The sequence below is a fragment of the Lissotriton vulgaris genome, chromosome 1_2 (assembly GCF_964263255.1).
Source record: "Lissotriton vulgaris chromosome 1_2, aLisVul1.2, whole genome shotgun sequence".
Classification (NCBI taxonomy): Eukaryota; Metazoa; Chordata; class Amphibia; order Caudata; family Salamandridae; genus Lissotriton; species Lissotriton vulgaris.
In genome coordinates this window covers 87,259,194-87,279,271 of record NC_141686.1, presented here as the reverse complement: position 1 = coordinate 87,279,271, position 20,078 = coordinate 87,259,194, and the positions used below count along the sequence as shown (strand labels likewise).

At 50.4% G+C, this 20,078-nt stretch overlaps 1 protein-coding gene across 1 annotated transcript in view; it reads left to right on the top strand.

Moving 5' to 3' along the window:
- Positions 1–20,078, top strand: part of LOC147733967 (voltage-dependent calcium channel subunit alpha-2/delta-4-like) — a 961,982-nt gene that overhangs the window by 768,328 nt on the left and 173,576 nt on the right. Inside the window, exon 27 of the mRNA XM_086952873.1 lies at positions 4,492–4,553. Coding sequence (XP_086808999.1) covers positions 4,492–4,553 — 62 coding nt within the window. The remainder of the gene's footprint in view (positions 1–4,491; positions 4,554–20,078) is intronic.

Here is a 20,078-nt window from a genome sequence, read left to right as displayed (position 1 = left end):
GATATTCACAAGGTGAGGAATCCACAGGCAGATATTGTATCTACCAGAAAAAGCGTTACCGAAGGTAAGTAACTTGTTCATATAGGGGCAAAATATATTTTTAGGAAATGACAAACAGATGGCGACGAAATTAGTACATTTCCAAACTAATAAAAAGCGATTTTCATTTAATAAATTATTTATTGGGAGATATTTCTGATGCTGTGAAAAAAATATCTATACTATATCATACTATCCACAGGAAGTGCTGTCAATGCACAGCAAGAAACTACGTCATACTATCCACATAAATTGCTGTCTGTGCATCGCCAGACTACGTCATACTATCCACGTGACTTGCTGTCTGTGCACAGCCAGACTACATCATACCATTAACACAAATTGATGTCTATGCACAGCAGGCTACATGCTATAATGTTCACACGAATTGCTGCTGTGCATACCAGACTATGGCCAGATGTATCAAAGGGCTTTACCATATCTGTGTCTATGGGAAAATGTGTTTGTACATATGGCCCTACGTGTCATACTATCCACATGAATTGCAATCTAAGCCCAGCTAGTCTACATCATTCTGTTCGCATGAATTGCTGTCTGTGCACAGCAAGAGACCACTGCAAACTATCCACACGACTTGCTGTCAATGCACAGCAAGAGACTACGTCATACCATCTTTACTTATTTTAAAGGTTTTATATAGCGCTGGCTAGACCCGGAGGTATCAGAGCGCTTAACATGAGTATCAGATCATAGTTACAGGTTACATAGTTACAAAGGTTACACAGTTATTAGAGCATGGCATCATAGTTACTTGTAAGGTCGAGATAGATAATAAGCATAAATACATAAGGGAAAAAGCAGGCAAGGGGAGAGATTCAGGGGAGGGGGTAGGAGCAGGGGAAGTAGACAGATAATAAAAGCGGGAAAGAGGAGAGGAGGGTGGGAGACACCGCATGGAAAGAGGAGGGGAAGGGAGACGGGGACACAAACTGGTAGACGACAGACGAGTCAAAGCAACGTCCAACGTCCAGTAAGCTGTGATCCCAGGGGAAGTGGTATCACTTCCCTACCACTGTTGCGAGAGGCTCCCTTTACGGAATGGACTCTCTCAGAGGGGTCTCTGAGACTCCAAGGCCTACATACTGGATCCTTCCCTAAAAAGGGGAGAGGGAGTGCTTTGGCAAGGGGTGCCATACCATACCTCAGCTGCGAGAGGCTCCCTCTGCGCAGAAGACTCTCTCAGCGGGTTCGCTGAAACTCCAGAATATAACTATTGGATCTTTCCCCAACAAGGGGAGAAGGAGTGCTTAGTCAAAGGGCACAAAGGAAAGGGGGCTAGGCAGAGTAGCAGGCAAGGGGAGAGATTCAGGGGAGAGGGGATAGGAGCTAGGGAAGTAGACAAAGAGTGAAAGAGTACTAAATGGGAACATATTTAATTAATGAGTTATTATATAGCGCTGGCTATACCCGAAGGAATCAGAGTGCTTTACCTGAGGAACAATAATGTTGCAATTAACATCAGTTAAAAGTTACATAAGAAGCAAGAAAAGCATTTAAAGAACATAGGGGACAAGGTGAATGGAGCCAGGGGGGGTAAGGGGAGAGGGTTAAGGGGTAAGAGGACGATAAGATGTAGAGACGAGGGAAAAATCTCCCGGCTTGGTAGGTGACGGAAGGGTGAAGGCAATTGGTGCATAAACACCAATTGCTGTTTATGCACAGCTAGACTACACCATACTATTGAAATGAATTGCTGTCTGTGCATTTGCGGACTATGTCATACTATCCACACAAATTGCTGTCTATGCACAGCTAGACTACGTCATACTATCCACATGACTTGCCGTCTGTGCACAGCCAGACTACATCATACTATCAATATGAATTGCTGTATGTACACTTCCAGACTACGTGATACACCCCAAATGAATTTCAGTTTGTGCACCGCTAAACTACGTCATACTATCCACACAACTTGCTGTTTGTGCACAGCCAGACTACATCATACTATCCGCATGAATTGCTGTCTGTGAACTTCCAGACTATGTCATACTATCCACACAAATTGCTGTCTATGCACAGCTAGATTACTTATACAATCCACACGAATTGCTGTCTATGCACAACTAGACTATGGCATACTGTCCACACAAATTGCTGTCTTTGCTTGCTGGATTCCGTCAAACAATCCACACAAATTGCTGTCTATGCACAGCCAGACTGCATCATACAATCAACACGAATTGCTGTCTATGCACAGCTAGACTACGTCATTCTATCCACATGAATTGCTGTCTATGCACTGCGAGACTGCGTCATATAATCCACACAAATTGCTGTCTATGCACAGCTAGATTATGTCATACTGTCCACTCGAATTGCTGTCTATGCTCAGCTAGACTACGTCATACTATCCACATGAATTGCTGTCTATGCACAGTTAGACTACGTCATACTATCCACATGAATTGCTGTCTATGCACAGCTAGACTACGTCATACTATCCACTGGAATTGCTGTCTATGCTCAGCTAGACTACGTCATACTATCCACATGAATGGCTGTCTATGCACGGCTAGACTATGTCATACTATCCACATGAATTGCTGTCTATGCACAGCTAGACTACGTCATACTATCCACATGAATTGCTGTCTATGCTCAGCTAGACTACATCATACTATCCACATGAATTGCTGTCTATGCACAGCTAGACTACGTCATACTCTCCACTCGAATTGCTGTCTATGCACTGCTAGACTACGTCATACTATCCACTCGAATTGCTGTCTATGCACAGCTAGACTACGTCATACTATCCACATGAATTGCTGTCTATGCACAGCTAGACTACGTCATACTATCCACATGAATTGCTGTCTAGGGTCAGCTAGACTACATCATACTATCCACATGAATTGCTGTCTATGCACAGCTAGACTACGTCATACTCTCCACTCGAATTGCTGTCTATGCACAGCTAAACTACGTCATACTATCCACTCGAATTGCTGTCTATGCACAGCTAGACTACGTCATACTATCCACATGAATTGCTGTCTATGCACAGCTAGACTACTTCATACTATCCACATGAATTGCTGTCTATGCAAAGCTAGACTACGTCATACTATCCACATGAATTGCTGTCTATGCACAGCAGGCTACACGTCACACTAGCCCCATGAGCGACTTTCATCGCACAGCAGGAAGCCTGTCATACTGTCATACTTAGGAAAAGATTGGAGTTTTATCTTCCATCTCGGTCGCTCAGGTCGTCTTCCCAGGCCTTGGCTTCTGTCCCGGTAATCAGACGAGCTCGTATTGGAGGTCGCTCCTTTAAACGTTTGGCACCACAACTGTGGAATGCCTTGCCTCTGTCCTTCAGGAAGATTGGCAATCTCTTAGCCTTTAGGAAGGACCTCAAGACATGGCTTTTTGTACAGTAAGCTTGCCATCCTCTCCTGCTCCGTACCTCTTTGGGTTATTAGCGCCGGGACACTCTTTTGAGTAGCTGAGCGCTATATAAAACTTATATTAACATAACATAACATAACTGGCCACTTAATGGCTTGCTATGAAATCAGGAGATTTATTATTTTTACTGTTTTGGAATTATTCTACATCCAAGAGCCAAAAATTGGAAGTAAACTATTCCCACTATTAAATATTGCGCAGAGCCTTGGATAAAGGTCAGGACACTTCTCCTTGTACCCATATATATTACACTGTGTACATTGGATGTCTCCCACAAATATGATTTACTTTCTGTCTACTGTGGGGGCCCTTCTATTATTCATGTAAATTATGTTTTTTTCTGTACAGTTTACATACATCTTGTGTTACCCATATACTTTGTTCAGTTAGAGCCATGTCATGACAATAAAATGCTCCTCGCCAATACGTATTTTCATTTAAGACACATTATGTGAAATTTCATTGCATGCGAAACGAAATCCTCGCAGTTCTACCTGAATTTCTGCTTTCGCAGGGCAATGACCAAAGTTCGCCATGGTTGCACCTTCTTGCCCCTTTTCTGAGAGGAACGGGTACATTTCTGTAGCCGCTGCAGCATGTAGAACGTTTCGAGGCGCTTCTGGTTTTGCCAGATGACGTGGGGACTTAGGTGCAGAGTGCAGAAAAGAGCTCCAAAGAGTCACACACTTTGAGCAAGTGTGAAAGCTGGTGTTAAAGCGTAAGGCACCTGATTCGGCCTGCATCATTCACTGCGTCATCAGTCCTCTGACGCGCCACTCGTCACTTCCGCCCCCACGCACCCAACTCCGCGTGGCGCTTGAACCAGAGGCACCATTGACTGACTCACGCATCTGCTTCTCATTAACACCAGACGCAAGTTGTGATGTCTCTAATTGTTTTTGCAGAACCCAAGTGTCTAACAGCATTTTTTACTCTCTCTTTTCCCCACCCTCCCATCTTCAACCCCCCCCCCCTCCCCCAACCCTTCCCGCCACTCATCTCGTTTTCCCACAGCTGTCGGTGTGCAGATTAAACTGGAGCTGCTGCAACGCAAATTTTGGACGGCGACGAAACAGGTAGGGGTACAAAACCTGCGGCGAGATAGTGAGTGGATGATTGTGTAGAAATGAATGAATGAATGAATGAAGAAATGCAGCAGCGAGAGAGTGAATGCACAAATGCATATATAAATACATAGGGAAAATAACGGCTGCATTAGGAGAATGATAGAAGAGCGGTGGAAACAAAGACAGAGAAAAGAAGAATTAACAAAAGAGTGAGAATCGATAAAAGGATACCAGAAGAAAGAGGAAGAAATATCGTAGAGCAGTATGCAGAAGAATGCATGTGATGGAAGGGTGAGTGGGTGAATGAATGGAAGGGCTGGATGAACGAACTATAGGACTGGATGAGCGATCGGAGTGTTTGGATGGACGGAAGCACTGGGAAAGAGGCAACACGTTCATTATTGTGCGAGAAGGAAGGAAATGATGTGTCTTTATGGACTGTGAGATTCAAGGGGAACTCTTTGGGTCACGTGGGGTTCTTTTCAGAGCCGAGGAGAAGGGATACAAGGATCAATACGCGAATGACTAACAAGGAATCTGTGAGTGAATAATTATAGCGCCTCTATGCTGGGAGCTCCACTGAAGACAATGAAGTGACACAGGGCTAGAAGCCCAGGGCTCTAACATTCCAATGCTTGTCTTTCTACCCCCTCCCCACCCCCTTTTTCACTTAGAAAATTCTACCCCCAGTGGGAGAAATATGGCAATAGCCTTCTAACCCTTGTGCCTTGGGCTATGCTTATTGTTATTGGTCTCCAAACTTGTTTCAGGGCTTTTAACAACCATTATAGCCCTCGGCAGTAAAAACAAATGACTTGAGTTAAGTCAGTTGAATTATACGGGTTTTCTGTGGGCGTCGGCAGAAAGCAGGCTGTACCCAACTGTCTCTCACTGTCTGCATCCACAGTACCGGAATATGATTGGCATCTGTGGAGTATTCGTGAATGTAAATGAAATTGCAATATTCCATTTTTTTATTGTATGTAAATTGGTTGCTGTGGAAGCTCTTACCATTTGTTGCAGGATCCTGAGGGGTGCGGCAATGCACTGGAAACTCGTTCTTGAAGGAATTGACAATGTCACAATATAAACAACAAAACTAAAATGATATTAAAACAGTATAAGGATAAAAATAATAAAAAAGCCATGCTTATAACACCGACATTTTTACCACTAGTTGAACTATAATAACTACTGCAACCAATAACAATAGATCTATTGCCCCATTCATGATATGCACTTCAAAGATGTGTACATAACAGTTGTTATTAATGTTCTATTAATGAACAAGGAGACAGAAAATGCAGCATTTTTTGGATAAGGAGCTTCGTTTATTTTCAATAAGCATAGAATGTTTTCTTAGAATACTATGGCCTATACAAAGTTCTGCAGCGGTGCTTACGGGACACTGGGCCAAGTGTATCCGTAAGTACATATTAGAAAGATCCTATCAATAATTTGTTGAAGAAGCAAGGAAGAGAAAGTAGATGTAGGTATCTAGGTCAGGATACAGGTTTTTCCAGGCTGACATGGATTCTATCTCAGCATGTAAAACGCATTCATGGTCACTGTAAATAATTTATCTGGGTGGTGTAGCAGTGCATTCCCTGCTCAGTATGACTCGATGCTCTCTCGCTGATGACATTAGGGTTGGCGGTCTCTAGAAATTCTCTTCTGCATTTTGTTTGCGCTGTGGCGACCATTTTAGCTGAACCCGCAATATGACCAATTGGGCAGTCAATTCAACTCAATTTCATCTTTATTCAGGTACAAAAGTATCCATAAAAGTCCATTAAAACAAAATAAAAACCACATACCATGTGCAATAAAACAAATAAATAGTTAAAACATTCCATTCTTAGAAAGACATATTTAAGATCCAGGACATGACATCTATAACAGGACAGCCATGCGTGGAACAGAGTATAAGTACAAAACTAGACAGTGTTCATCGAGAGGCCAGCTCGGAATGCAGTTTTCAAGAAAGAACCTAAATGAAAAATAGTCTCATCATCATTAGGGTGAAGCAGTGTACTACATGTTACCCTAAAGACAATGATACTATGCCTCTTGATTAGGGGAAGCAAAATGCGCTTTGTATATAGAGAATAAAAACCGCAGGGAAAAATGGTCAGTCAGTAGAATAAATCTCTCACTTCATCTGGTTGAACTTCACGAAACGTACAATCTCAAGCAAATCCCAAACATCGAATCATGTTCTCTCTCTCCTAAAACGTCTACAGCATAGAAACTTCCGCAGTCAAGTTTGCCCCTCTATATGATCTGATTCCACCCATGGCCTTGTACTATTGTGTAAGCAGCTTCCAGCCATCCGGTAACACCACAGGAACTTACAGAGGGTAGTGAGCACCTGTTGCCCCATCACCTACTAGGCACAAGATGCTGCCAGTGGAATTATTCCTTATTGATTTATCTCATTAAACCTGCCAGAGGTGTATGGTGGAATGAGTCCATATCACACCATCAAAATCTGACATTGAAGCAAACCACCATCCGCTCATCCCATTCCACTGTGGTATAAAGCCCTAGCTCCTCATCCTGCTGTACCCCTTACATTTCCTAAATAACTTGGAACCCTGTCATGGTATCATAATCTACCACTGAATCTTCCAAGGTCAAGTGAGTGCCTGTTACCCGACCCAGTTCTTCTTTTTTCCATACCAGCTAGCTCAGATCCGGAAAGAGCAGTACTCTTAGTCATTTTTTGGCTAACGTTTTGATCTGTTTTGGATCTCTTTTTCGAGTCGGCTTCAACTTCTGGTGCTGTAGGGATGCCTGGCTTCAAACCATGCGACGCCTGTCACACCCTGATGTCGGTGACCGACCCCCACCATCGGTGTCTCTACTGCCTCGGGCCGACCACGACGACAAGTCGTGCCCCGACTGCCGGGCCTTGACTTCGAAAGCTAGGCGGGAGCGGACTCGCAAGCATCTCGAGATCTGGCAGTCGGCTCCGTGCCGCTCGAGGTCCCGGTCAAGGAGGAAGTCGAGGGACCAGTCGCGGAGCCGCAGTCGTCGCTTGACGTGTCATCGTAATCACTCGTCGGGCTCCAAGTCCTCTGGTAAGTCGAGACACTCGAAGAAGTCGAAGAGGCGACATCGCTCTTTAGACTCCCCTCGCGTGACGCGGCCGAGGGTTCGGGTGACACTGCCCATGCGGCTCCATCGGAGCCGCAAGCGCCGCCTCCAGGCCCATGCCCAGCAGTCCCTGGACTGCGAGTAAAGCCGGAGGAGATTCGTGACTTCCTCACTGCCATGAGGACTCCCTTCCCTCCGTTGAGGCCTGCTGGCCCGCCTTCGGGCCCCGCAGACCCGACTGGGGGCCTCGACGGACCGGTAGCTCCGGCCCCGGCGCCGTTGGGTGCCTCGGCCCCGGCGCCGTTGGCGACTTCATTACGGATGCCGTCGGCCCCCGTGGGATCCATGCCCGGATTCCGGTCAACACCAGTTCACCTTACGACTCCTCCGCTGGTGCCGACCCCACTGGTGTCGCTCCCGGTGCCGTCCTTGGACGACGTCGGCCCCAGTTTCAGCCCAGGTCCGGGTCCAGCGTCGGACCGGTGCCGCTTGGCGCCGCTTGGCGCCGACTCCGGCGTCGATGGGTGAGGCCTTCACCTACGACCCGGCTTCGTCATTCCAGCCTTCATACCAGGACATGGTTGAAGGGGAGGACTGGGAGGGGTCTGAGGACCCTCTGGTACAGCAGTGCCAGTTAAGCATGGACTGGGCAGATGAGCTAGGGGAGGCCAGTGGTTTGGACACTTTGCCTGACATTGGATTCATCTCTCCTCCCTCCGTGGCTACGGAGGAGAGTGCTACCTATGGTGTGGTGCTGCGCAGGGCGGCCAAGGCCTTGGCTCTTGAGCTCCCTGCTGCGGCCGTGAGGACTAACCTCCTCACTGAGGTGCTTCAGCCACCAGTAAGCTCCTCGGAGCCTCTGCTGCCGTACAATGAAGCCCTCACGGACGTTCTGATGGGCACCTGGTCCAAGCCCTCCACAGTACCCCCTGTGGATCGGAACCGGGCTCGAAGCCACTGCCCGGCTCTGGGTGACCCTAGCTTTCTGTCCGTACACCCCACCCCCGAGAGCCTGGTGATCCAGGCATCTACGTCCCAGACCACATTGCCGACCACTTCCTCGGATCGGGATCCAAAAGGTTTGATCCGTTCGGCAAGAAACTGTTCTCCTCACTGAGTTTGGGGTTGCAGTCTATCAACACTGCTTGCCTTTTGGGCCATTATACCCACTCCTTGTGGGACATGGTTGCGGACGTGATGCCCCAGTGCCCGGAGGAGGCCCGGACCCGGCTCGCCCAAGCCCTTGCGGAGGGGCGGGATGCGGCACGTTACTCTATCAGGTGTGGACTGGATACCAAGGGCTTGCTGGGAAGGGCGATTTCACGACAATGGCGGTTCGCCGCCATGCCTGGCTGAGGTCTGCCAAATTGTCGGGTGATGTCCAGGCCACGCTCATGGACATGCCCTTTGATGGCTGTCACCTCTTTGGCGACAAAGCAGACAGTGCACTTGAGCGTTTCAAGGACTCCAGGGCTACGGCCAAGTCCGTGGGCCTGTCTGGCCAGTGCCAGCAAACTTCTGTTTTTCGCCCCTATCGTGGCCAAGGAAGGGGCACCCCCACATGTCCTGCCAGCGACAGGCTACAGAACCAGCCTCAACGCGGCCGTGGTAACCGCCAAGCCGGTGTCGGGGGACAACGGCAAGGCCAGTCCACATCCACTCTACAGCATCTGCCTCAAAGCCTTCCTAGTCCGAACTTTCAGGCCCATTCGATGCCTGTGGGGGGCAGGGTCCGCATCACCTCCTTCACTGGTGCTCCATCACATTGGACAGGTGGGTGCTGCGAATTGTCCAAAGGGGCTACTCCCTCCACTTCTAGGTGACCCCTCCAGCCATGCCACCGCAGTGCCACCGCATGTTGGGGGATCACTTGCAACTTCTGCAGGATGAAGTTATGGCCCTCTTGGCCAAGGGGGCCATCAAGCGCGTTCCTGGGCCAGAAGTAGGACGTGGTTGCTATTCCCACTACTTTCTGGTACCCAAGAAGGGCAAAGGAGGCCTACGCCCTATCTCGGACCTCCGGAGCGTCAACGGCTTCTTCCGGAAGAAGAAGTTCAAGATGCTGACTTTAGCTCAGGTCCTAGCTGCCCTGGACCCTGGAGACTGGATGGGGGCGTTGGACTTGCAGGACGCATATTTCCACATCTCCTTCCTGCCGGCCCACCGGCGATACCGGCGGTTCACGGTAGGCCACGAGCCCTTTCAGTTTACCGTGCTTCCCTTCGTCCTTACCAGCGCCCCTCGGGGGGCTGGCAGTGGTCGCAGCTCATCAGCGCAGATCAGGGGTTACAGTCTTCCCCTATCTCGACGACTGGTTGTTGAAAGCGGGCTCGCTCCAAACAGTCGTCTCCCACCTCCAGACTACGGCCGATCTCCTGCACTCACTGGGGTTCTCCATCAACGTGCGGAAGTCACACCTGTGTGTCCCCCTCAGAAGCTCCTCTTCATCGGAGCGGTTCTGGACTCGGCGCAGTTTCTGGTTTAGCCCCCCGAACAGCGGGTTCGGGATATTCAGGCTCTGATTCCGACCTTTCAGCCTTAATCCCGAGTTTCGGTCACGTTGATGCAGCGGCTCCCTGGGCTGATGGCCTCCTGCATCCTTCTGGTGCATCACGCCAGGTGGCAGATGCGGGCTCTGCAGTGGGACCTGAAGTTTCAGTGGGCACAGCATCAGGGCAACCTGTCCGACCAAGTCCTGATCTCGGAGGGCACTGCGAGTCAGTTGCAGTGGTGGCTCACGAACCGCGATTGGGTCATCAGCAGATCCCTCTCCCTACCCCAACCGGAGCATGTAGTAGTGACAGATGTGTCCCTCCTGGGATGGGGGGGCCACATGGGAGAGGCGGAGATCAGAGGCCTCCTGTCTCTGGCGGAGTCCCGGCTCCATATCAACCTTCTGGAGCTGCAGGCGATCCGTCTTGCACTGAAGGCATTCCTTCCCTCTGTCCGGGGAAGTGTAGGGCAGGTGTTCACGGACGACACCACCGCCATGTGGTACTGCAACAAACAGGGCGGGTGGGGTTGTGGACCCTTTGTCAGGAGGCTCTGTGCCTCTGGACATGGCTGGAACACCAGGGCATCACCCTGGTGGTTCAACACCTGGGAGGTTCCCTGAACACCAGGGCCGATGAACTCAGCCGCAGGTGCATGATGGATCACGAATGGCGTCTGAGCTCGGACGTGGCACAAGGTCTCTTTCAGCAGTGGGGCAAGCCTTGGTTAGATCTATTCGCCACCAAAGAGAACGTGCAATGTCATCAGTTCTGCGCGTTGGAATTTCCAAGGCGGAACTCACTCTGGATGCTTTTCGTCGCGAGTGGAGCTGCAGTCTGTTGTACGCCTTTCCGCCTATACCACTTCTGCCCAGAGTGCTGAAGAAGATCAGGTGAGACCGGGCTCAAGTCATCCTTGTGGCTCGGCCTGGGCACGAAGATACTGGTATCCCGAGCTACTCAGCATATCAGTCGATCCCCTTATTCGTCTGCCTCTTCAGGAGGACCTTCTGTCGCAGCAGCAGGGGACGTTCCTCTACCCGAACCTGTCCAGTCTCCACCTACATGCGTGGAGATTAAGCGGCGGCAGTTGAGGCCATTTGACTTGCCTCCTGAAGTCTGTGATGTGATTCTGGCAGCCAGGCGTCCCTCCACAAAATCGGTATACACCTGCAGGTGAAACAAATTTGCGGCATGGTGCACAGAAAAGGCTGTGGATCACTCTCTGCCCCCCTTTCAGAGGTTCTCCTCTTCCTTCTTTCTCTGGCCCAGCAGGGCTCTGCTATGGGCACTATCAAAGGCTACCTCTCGGCCATTTCAGCCTTCTTAAGGCTTCCTGATCAGCCTTCTCCTTTCAAGTCCCCTGTTGTAAATAGATTATTGAAAGGCATCACACACATGTTTCCCCCTGTTCCCTTCGTGATGCCTCAGTGGGACTTGAACCTTGTACTGACTTATCTGATGTGTGCTCCCTTTGAGCCACTTCATAACTGTCCTCTTTGTCTTCTGACTCTTAAGACTGCATTCCTGGTTGCAATCACCTCTGCCAGGAGAGTGAGTGAGCTCCAGGCTCTATCTTCTAAACCTCCTTTCCTCTCTGTCCATCTGGACAATGTTGTTCTGAGGACTCGTCCTTCTTTCCTGCCCAAGGTGGTTACAGCCTTTCATATCAGGCAGTCCATCACCTTGCCCACCGTCTTTCTGCCTCCGCAACCCTCGAAAGTGGAAGAGAGGCTCCACTGTCTGGACCCAAAACGTGCCCTCTCCTTCTATCTAGACCGCACACGCCAGTTCCGGGTGGACGACCAGCTCTTTGTTGGTTACGTGGGTGCTAAGAAGGGACAGGCGGTGCACAAGCGGACCATCTCTCGGGGGGTCGTCTTTTGCATCAAGGTTTGCTACTCCTTGGTGAAAAAGGAGCCTCCTGAGTGGCTGCGCTCCCATTCCACTAGAGCCGCGGTGGCTACTACTGCCCTGGGTCGGGGAGTCCCCTTGCAGGACATCTGTCAGGCAGCTACGTGGGCCTCGCTGCACACATTTGCTAGGCTCTACTGCCTGGACAGCCAAGTCCGGAGAGATTGCTTTTTCGGCCGTTCCGTTCTCCATTACTTTCTGGTGTGATCTTGGTTTGCAGACCCACCACCGGGGTTGGTATTGCTGGGGTATCTATTCTAAGGTAAGGAATCTAACACTAACCTGTTTCTTTCAGATGCACAAGTTACTTACCTTCGGGAACAATATATCTGTAAGAAGCAATAGTTAGTGTTAGATTCCTTACCGCCCCACCCATCTTCCCCGTTCTGCGAACCGATATCTATGGTTAAGGACATCCCTTTCAGGGCCCAAGTTTCTTGGCACCAGTGTCGATTTCTATCATGGCTCTGCGTTCCTCACGCGGAAAGCTATGTACAGAACTGACGTCAGCGTGCGAGGGCGGCGTCTTAGTACTCCGACGACGTCATCCCGGCGATCACGACGCCGACGACTGACGCGGAGCCGCAGACGACGCCTACCGACGCTCAAGGGTACTGCTGACAAAAACTTTCCAGATCCAGCCTGACGCCTGGGGATAGTCTAAGGTAAGGAATCTAACACTAACTACTGTTTCTTACAGATATATCGTTATCGAAGGTAAGTAACTTGTGCAACAGTGAGTCTTTCTACCTAAACACGTGGAAATATGGTTGAAAGTAAGATTCCTGTTCTGGTAGAATGTATTCATCTCACAGGCGCTGCGGTTAAACATTTTGTTGCAGTCTTATATATCACAAACTTTGCCCCAGGGTATTAGAGCACTTTACGTGAGAACAAGATTACATTACATATTTTTAAGCACAGAGAGATTAAGCGATTTGCCCAGAATCACAGAATGTTGCGTCAAGACCAGGACTCAAACCTGATTTCCTAGTTCGAAAGACACCAACTCCTCCCATTGTAATGTCAATAGATTTTAAAAATCCTGAACAGTGTCCACTTATCCCATGTTCATGAATACATTTCTCCATAAATCTTCTCAGTTCTCGTAATCATCTGCCGTGCTCACAAAGTTCTTTGATTCCTTAATATTTTTGTGTGGTTACTGATAAAGTAATTTTATAAGTTTAGGAATGATTTCGAATAAAAACACTGTCCTAATTTAAATACGTACCATAGTTGTTAGAAGTTATAGCATTGTTTTGATGGATACATCTTCCTGCAGATTCCTTCCTTATGAATAAACAACTAGGCAGCAGTCTGGTCTAGAAACGTTTCCCCCAGCAGTAGCTCTCCAGCTCCACCAGGTGGTGCCATGCTGCTTCAGCCAAGACTTTGTCTGCTGCATATGACAATATCAGAGTATTATAGAAACCGACCAGCCTGCCAGTGTCAGTTTCTGTTTTCCCCTGCTTCTTCAATACGGAACTCACTCTCTTATACTTCGCCAATGCAGTTCCTCGGCATCTCAACTGCGACTAGGACAAATGTCTCCTCCCAAGAATTCACAGTTTAGAGAAAATCTTCTTGTCAGACCTGCATGACATCTGCATGTGGTGTTTGGGCTTGGAACATGACACCCTATTCTGTGCGTATTGTGCTTTGATGTACCCAAAAGACATCTGAGAATGGGACGTCGAACTGTTTTTGGCCAAGGACAGCAGACATATTCCGAACCCCTCCCCTTCTCCTTCAAGTAAGTCTCCTGACAGGGAACCATCAACAAAAAGATTTCCCTATAAGAATCGCCATACATAGGAGGAATCCCTATCCTCCTCAAGGAATCTATCCTGCTGTTTGAAAACTGTTCCCCAATGCTGGATTTCTCAACATCTGGAAAGATGTGACCGGATTGCCCGGCTTCATTGGCCAGCACATGGCAGGTCGAGGCCTTTCACATGATGATGTTGGACTGGTTTGGGATGGCTCAGGTAGCCCCTGGACCACTTGCCAAGGGAGAGCCTGATCCTGAAGACTGGCAACTACGGTGGCTCTGCTGCCTCCCAATCCCACGTCTCCTCAGGCTTCGGCACCAAAGTAGAATTCCAAGTCCGCCAAGGCGCCCTTATCTGTTCGGTTAGCTCCGCCTTTGACACTGTGGTGAGGTAGGGCAAGGCCCAACACGTGTGAGGAATGGCATACAAGAGTGGACACAGACTATAGACAACTGTTAGCCGGAAAGACCCCGAGCGGTCTTCCGCGTGTTTATTTATACCCCGGCGCGAGCCCGCCCCGGGGTTGTGCGTGCGTGCGTGGGGGAAAGGATACATTGTGTGTGAGAGCCCGGGTGGCTCTATACATCCACAGGCGTGGATTTCAGGTCTGTCCACAGCACTGCCTTTGAAGCCTTTGAAGCCGGAACCATTGATTTGAGTGGCTAAATGGAAGATGAAAGAATGTTTTGATGACATGTCTTAGCAAAGCCTCTTCCTCGGGTCCAAAGATTTGCCTGGATTGCAGAAGCACTTGAGTCTGGCTCCGAATCCAACGTCATGCTTGATGAGGACGACAGTCGAACAGAAGATCACGACTCAGAGGCTGATAACCTCCCTCCCTCTTACAATACTGATTCTGGCTTATATCTTGATTTACAAAATGCAAGTGGCCTTGATACTTCATCAGAAAGAGCACTTTCAGCCCTCCTTCAGAGGTTCAGAAGGCTGGAGCTTAATTAATTAAGGAGGGGTTTCAGTAGGGACATGGAAATCCAAACACCCACTCACAAAGAGTAAAGCTAATGGTATTAAAAATGACACTTATAGTTGCTCCCGCAAAAAAGGTCCAAAACCAAAGAGTAAATGTACTCCAGCTCATCCTTCGAGTACTCAGAATTAATGACAGGTACTGCAACTAACTTCCCTAGGAAATAAATACATTATTTCGACTTTCAAATTGAATATATATATATAATTGTTTTAGTATTAAAAAGTTAATTTGAATTTAAAAGAAAATATTTCATAATTTTAAAAACTCATAATTAGCATACTATTTAAAACAATAAAATTAAACGTTAATTTGTTTTAAATTATTTTACGGAGTTACCAGGGCCAGATGGGGTTCACCCAGAAGTTTGTTAGTTCATTCACAAATACATCACCTAGTCCAATTTTCTATATAGTGTTTATTGCCAGGAAGCACTGGAATGCACCATGTTACATGCTCATTTGATATGTGTGTACTCTATTTGTGAAAATACAAAATAAAAACATAAAAAATATAAGTTATTTTAAACTAATATAAAACACATACCCTTTACTTAAATGTAATACACATTACTTCAATATAATATGTGTAGTGTTGGGTTTTTTATCAATTATATTTATAAATTAACACATTTTAAATATTTAATAAGCTTTTAATTTAATGCGTATATATATGCTAATATTTTATTTAATCATGTCTAGGTTAGATATATCCTGCCTGGTAGTAGAGATCTCCACCTTCATGCGAAATGTTACAAGTAGTAACATAACACTCATAAATTCTCTCTTAGATGTCTCTCTACCCCATGAACGGAGTGGGTTAAGACATGCACGTCTGCACATGGAAATGGTGAATAGCGAAAAAGTGTAGACTTAAACCTAAGTGCAAGATTACATCTACACATGTATGTTTACCTTTGGGAACAGTGCCCAACATTTTAATGTTGCAGTTATTTTCCCTACGACAAGGGGTAGGTTGGTAACTCGTGTAAACACATCACACAACATCTTAGTGCTCATAGTGGAAGTTCCAACTTAAAATATTTTTCATCAGACCCAAACACGTGGTTTCACAGATCTCCGAACAGGATGCTCTTGCCATACAGCGGTGGGTCAGACTGGAGAGTGTACAGGACAGGAGACAGTGGGTCCCTTTAGAGCTAGGCTGTGCCCTCCTGCTCTTTCTTGCCCTTTTGTTCCGGGAGGGCTAGCACGGCAGGCTAACAAACAGGTGAGTGAGGCATTCAGCATCTCTCATGTTCCCTTTTTGGGGGTTTCTCCTTACAGGAGACTCCCAGCTCCACCCCACCTATCTGTTCATACGTTTGGCAAAGATCATGGCTGAACAAGTCTGTGTGGAAACAGCAAAATTGCAGAACTGCCCAGAACTGATCACATACAAGAACTGCTGGAATGCACAGAGTCTCTCTGCAACTTGAGTATAAAGATGGGGCAGAAATATCCAGCTAGCCTGCCATGATTTCATGACCAGCAGCCTGGGGTCTCACTACATTGGAACACGGAAAATCCTGGTCCCAGACCTGATTTAGTCCAGACTAGAATCACGACCAGAGGCAGGGTGCGTTCTGAGAAGACACCAGACATAGTGCCCATTGCCCATACACTAGATGAAGAGGACCCAAAGCGGACAATATGCTGAGCCTTCTCCAAGGCGAAGTCGCCCCCACTCAGCTGCTCCTGCCTGCCGCCTGCCTGAGCCTTGCTCCTGCCTGCCGCCTGCCTGTGCCTTGCTCCGCCGCCTCGCTGCTGCCCTCGGTACTTCCCCCCTCCTGCTGCCCCGCTGCTGCCTTCCTCGCTCTTCCCCCTGCTGCCTCCTCGTTTTCCTTCTCCCTTCCTGCTTGGGTCTCCTCCGCCAGACGACCCAGCCGCCGCAGAGCCGCCCTGTGAGCCCCTTCCCGCCACTGACCTCCGCCGACCCCGCCCCCCCTGCCCATTGGACGCCCCGCTCCCGCCACCCAGCTGACCCGCCCTCCAGGCTCCTCTCTTATGACGCCCCCAGTGCGACCGCGCAGCGGACGCGCGCAGCGGGAGCGCCGATTGAGCGCCGAAGGTGCGCCACAGGTAAGCCCGTCTGCGCCCGTCCGCGCCTGGACCGCGCCCAGTGCCAGGACCTCAGGCCCCCGCAGATCCCAGCCCACCCGCCGGACCTACCTCGCCACCGAACTCATCCCACTCAACGCCGGCCGAAGCCCGGGTTGCTACCCAGCCACCCCGAGACGCACCTACGGACCCTTCTGCTGCCACTCCTGCAAGTTCACCAGCATCCGGACCAGCACTACACCAGCACCGACCAAGACGAACAACAGCAGCAGCCACCTGAAGTGCATCCTGCTCAACACCCGCTCCGTCCACAGACACGCCGTCGAGCTCTGGAACCTGCTCGACACCACAGCCCCAGACGTCGCCTTCCTCACGGAAACCTGGATGAACGCCTCCTCAGCGCCTGACATCGCCATCGCCATCCCAGGCGGCTACAAGATCACCCGGAGGGACCGCATCAACCAGACTGGAGGAGGCATCGCCATCGTCCACAGGAACACCATCCGCATCACGGCTGTAGTGGTCACTTTAAGTGGATCACTCGTCTCGCGCTATTCGCGCGGTGTGTCGCTCGAATAGCTAGTTCTTTTAATGTTGTGTTTTAAATGTAGGACCACGTGTATGGTGGCCGCGTGTCATGTTATTATTCAATGTGACACCCTGTGGATTTCTCAACATAATAACGGCCAACACCGACGACACCCTCGCACCCGCCGAGCACCTGCACTTCCAGATCCACATCAACCCCAAGACCACCCTCCGAGGCACCCTCATCTACAGACCCCCGGGACCACGCACACAATTCAGCGAGGACATCGCCGACTTCGTCAGCCCGCACGCCCTCCCCTCCCCTGACTACATCCTCCTCGGGGACCTCAACTTCCACCTGGAGAACAACAACGACCGCAACACCACTACCCTGCTGGACGACCTCGCTAACCTCGGACTCAAGCAACTGGTGACTACCCCCACCCACTACGCCGGACACACACTCGACCCCGTCTTCTCATCCAGCAAGGACATCGCCTTCAGCCACGCCACCGGACTCCACTGGACGGACCACAGCTGCGTCCACTTCAGCTTCAAAAGGATCACGATCCACCACCACCAGCAACAGGTTGCACGCAGAAGCTGGAACAAGATCACAGCCGACCAGCTCGCGACTTCCCTGAGCAAGAACCCACCCACCAGCGCAACGAACCCCAGCCGAGCGGCCACCAACCTCACGAAGTGGATCAGCGACTGCGCAGACGACCTCGCCCCTCTGAAGACCCCACCCAGCAGACCCGGCAGCAAGAAAGCCCCATGGTTTACCGACAAACTCAAGAGCTCCAAGAAGAACTGCAGAGCCCTCGAGAAAGCCTGGCGCAGAGACCCAACACCGGACAACATGACTGCCCTCAAGCTCGCCACCCGAAAACACCACCAACTGATCCACGCCACCAAGAAAACTGCATTCAAGGAACGACTGGACAACAACGCACACAACAGCAAGGAGCTCTTCAACATCGTTAAAGAGCTCTCCAACCCCAACGCCGGAATCAACGACATCACCCCTTCGCAAGACCTCTGCAACTCCCTCGCCTCCTACTTCCACAACAAGATCGCGGACATACACAACAGCTTCTGCACTCAACCGACGCACGCCACGACCGAACCACCGCCCCCCCACCACCACCCTCCACGCCTGGACCCCGATCAGCACCGAAGACACCGTCCGCACGATGAACTCCATCCACTCCGGATCTCTGACCGACCCCTGCCCTCACCACGTCTTCAACAAGGCCGACGCTGTCATCGCACCCCACCTGCGGGACATCATCAACACCTCCTTCGACACCGCTACCTTCCCGGAGAGCTGGAAGCACGCCGAACTCAGCACTCTACTAAAGAAGCCATCTGCCGACCCCACCGACCTCAAGAACTACCGCCCAATCTCGCTGCTCCCGTTTCCTGCTAAAGTCATCGAGAAGACCGTCAACAAGCAGCTGGCCGCCTTCCTCGAGACGAACGGATCCCTCGACCTCTCGCAGTCTGGCTTCCGAGCCAACCACAGCACCGAGACCGCCCTGATCGCAGCAACCGATGACATCCGAGCCCTGCTCGACAACGGAGAAACAGCGGCCCTCATCCTCCTGGACCTCTCCGTGGCCTTCGACACTGTCTGCCACTGTACCCTAGTGCAGCGCCTCAGCAACGTCGGAATCCAGGAGAAGGCACTGGAGTGGATCATCTCCTTCCTCGCTGGAAGGACACAGAGAGTCCGCCTCTCCCCGTTCAGATCAGAAGCCACCAAAGTCATCTGCGGCGTTCCTCAAGGCTCCTCGCTCAGCCCAACCCTCTTCAACGTCTACATGAGCCCCCTCGCAGCCATCGCACGCCAGTACAACCTCAACATCATCTCCTACGCCGACGACACCCAGCTGATCCTCTCCCTCACCAACGACCCCGCCACCGCCAGAGCCAACCTACATGAAGGGATGAAAGAGGTAGCCGATTGGATGAAGAACAGCCGCCTGAAACTGAACTCGGACAAGACGGAAGTCCTCATCCTGGGCTCCTCACCCTCCGCCTGGGACGACTCCTGGTGGCCCCCGCCCTAGGCAGCGCACCAAAACCAACAGACCACGCACGCAACCTGGGCTTCATCCTGGACTCCTCCCTCTCCATGACCAGACAAGTCAACGCCGTCTCCTCGTCATGCTTCAACATCCTACGCATGCTACGCAAGATCTTCCGGTGGATCCCCACCGAGACCAGGAAGATGGTCACCCAGGCCCTCGTCACCAGCCGTCTGGACTACGGCAACTCCCTCTACGCCGGAACCACCGCCAAACTCCAGAAGAGACTTCAGCGGATCCAGAACGCCCCAGCACGACTCATCCTGGACATCCCCCGCCGCAACCACATCTCCGGACACCTGAGAGACCTGCACTGGCTCCCGGTCAACAAGAGAATCACCTTCCGTCTCCTCACCCATGCACACAAAGCCCTACACAACCAAGGCCCAGGATACCTCAACAGCCGCCTCAACTTCTACGCTCCCAAACGCCAGCTCCGATCGACCGGACACGCCCTCGCCGCCGTCCCCCGCATCCGAAGAGCCACCACAGGGGGAAGGTCCTTCTCCTACCTCGCCGCCAAGACTTGGAACTCCCTCCCGACCCACCTCTGCCTGACCCAGGACCACCTCGCCTTCAGGAAGC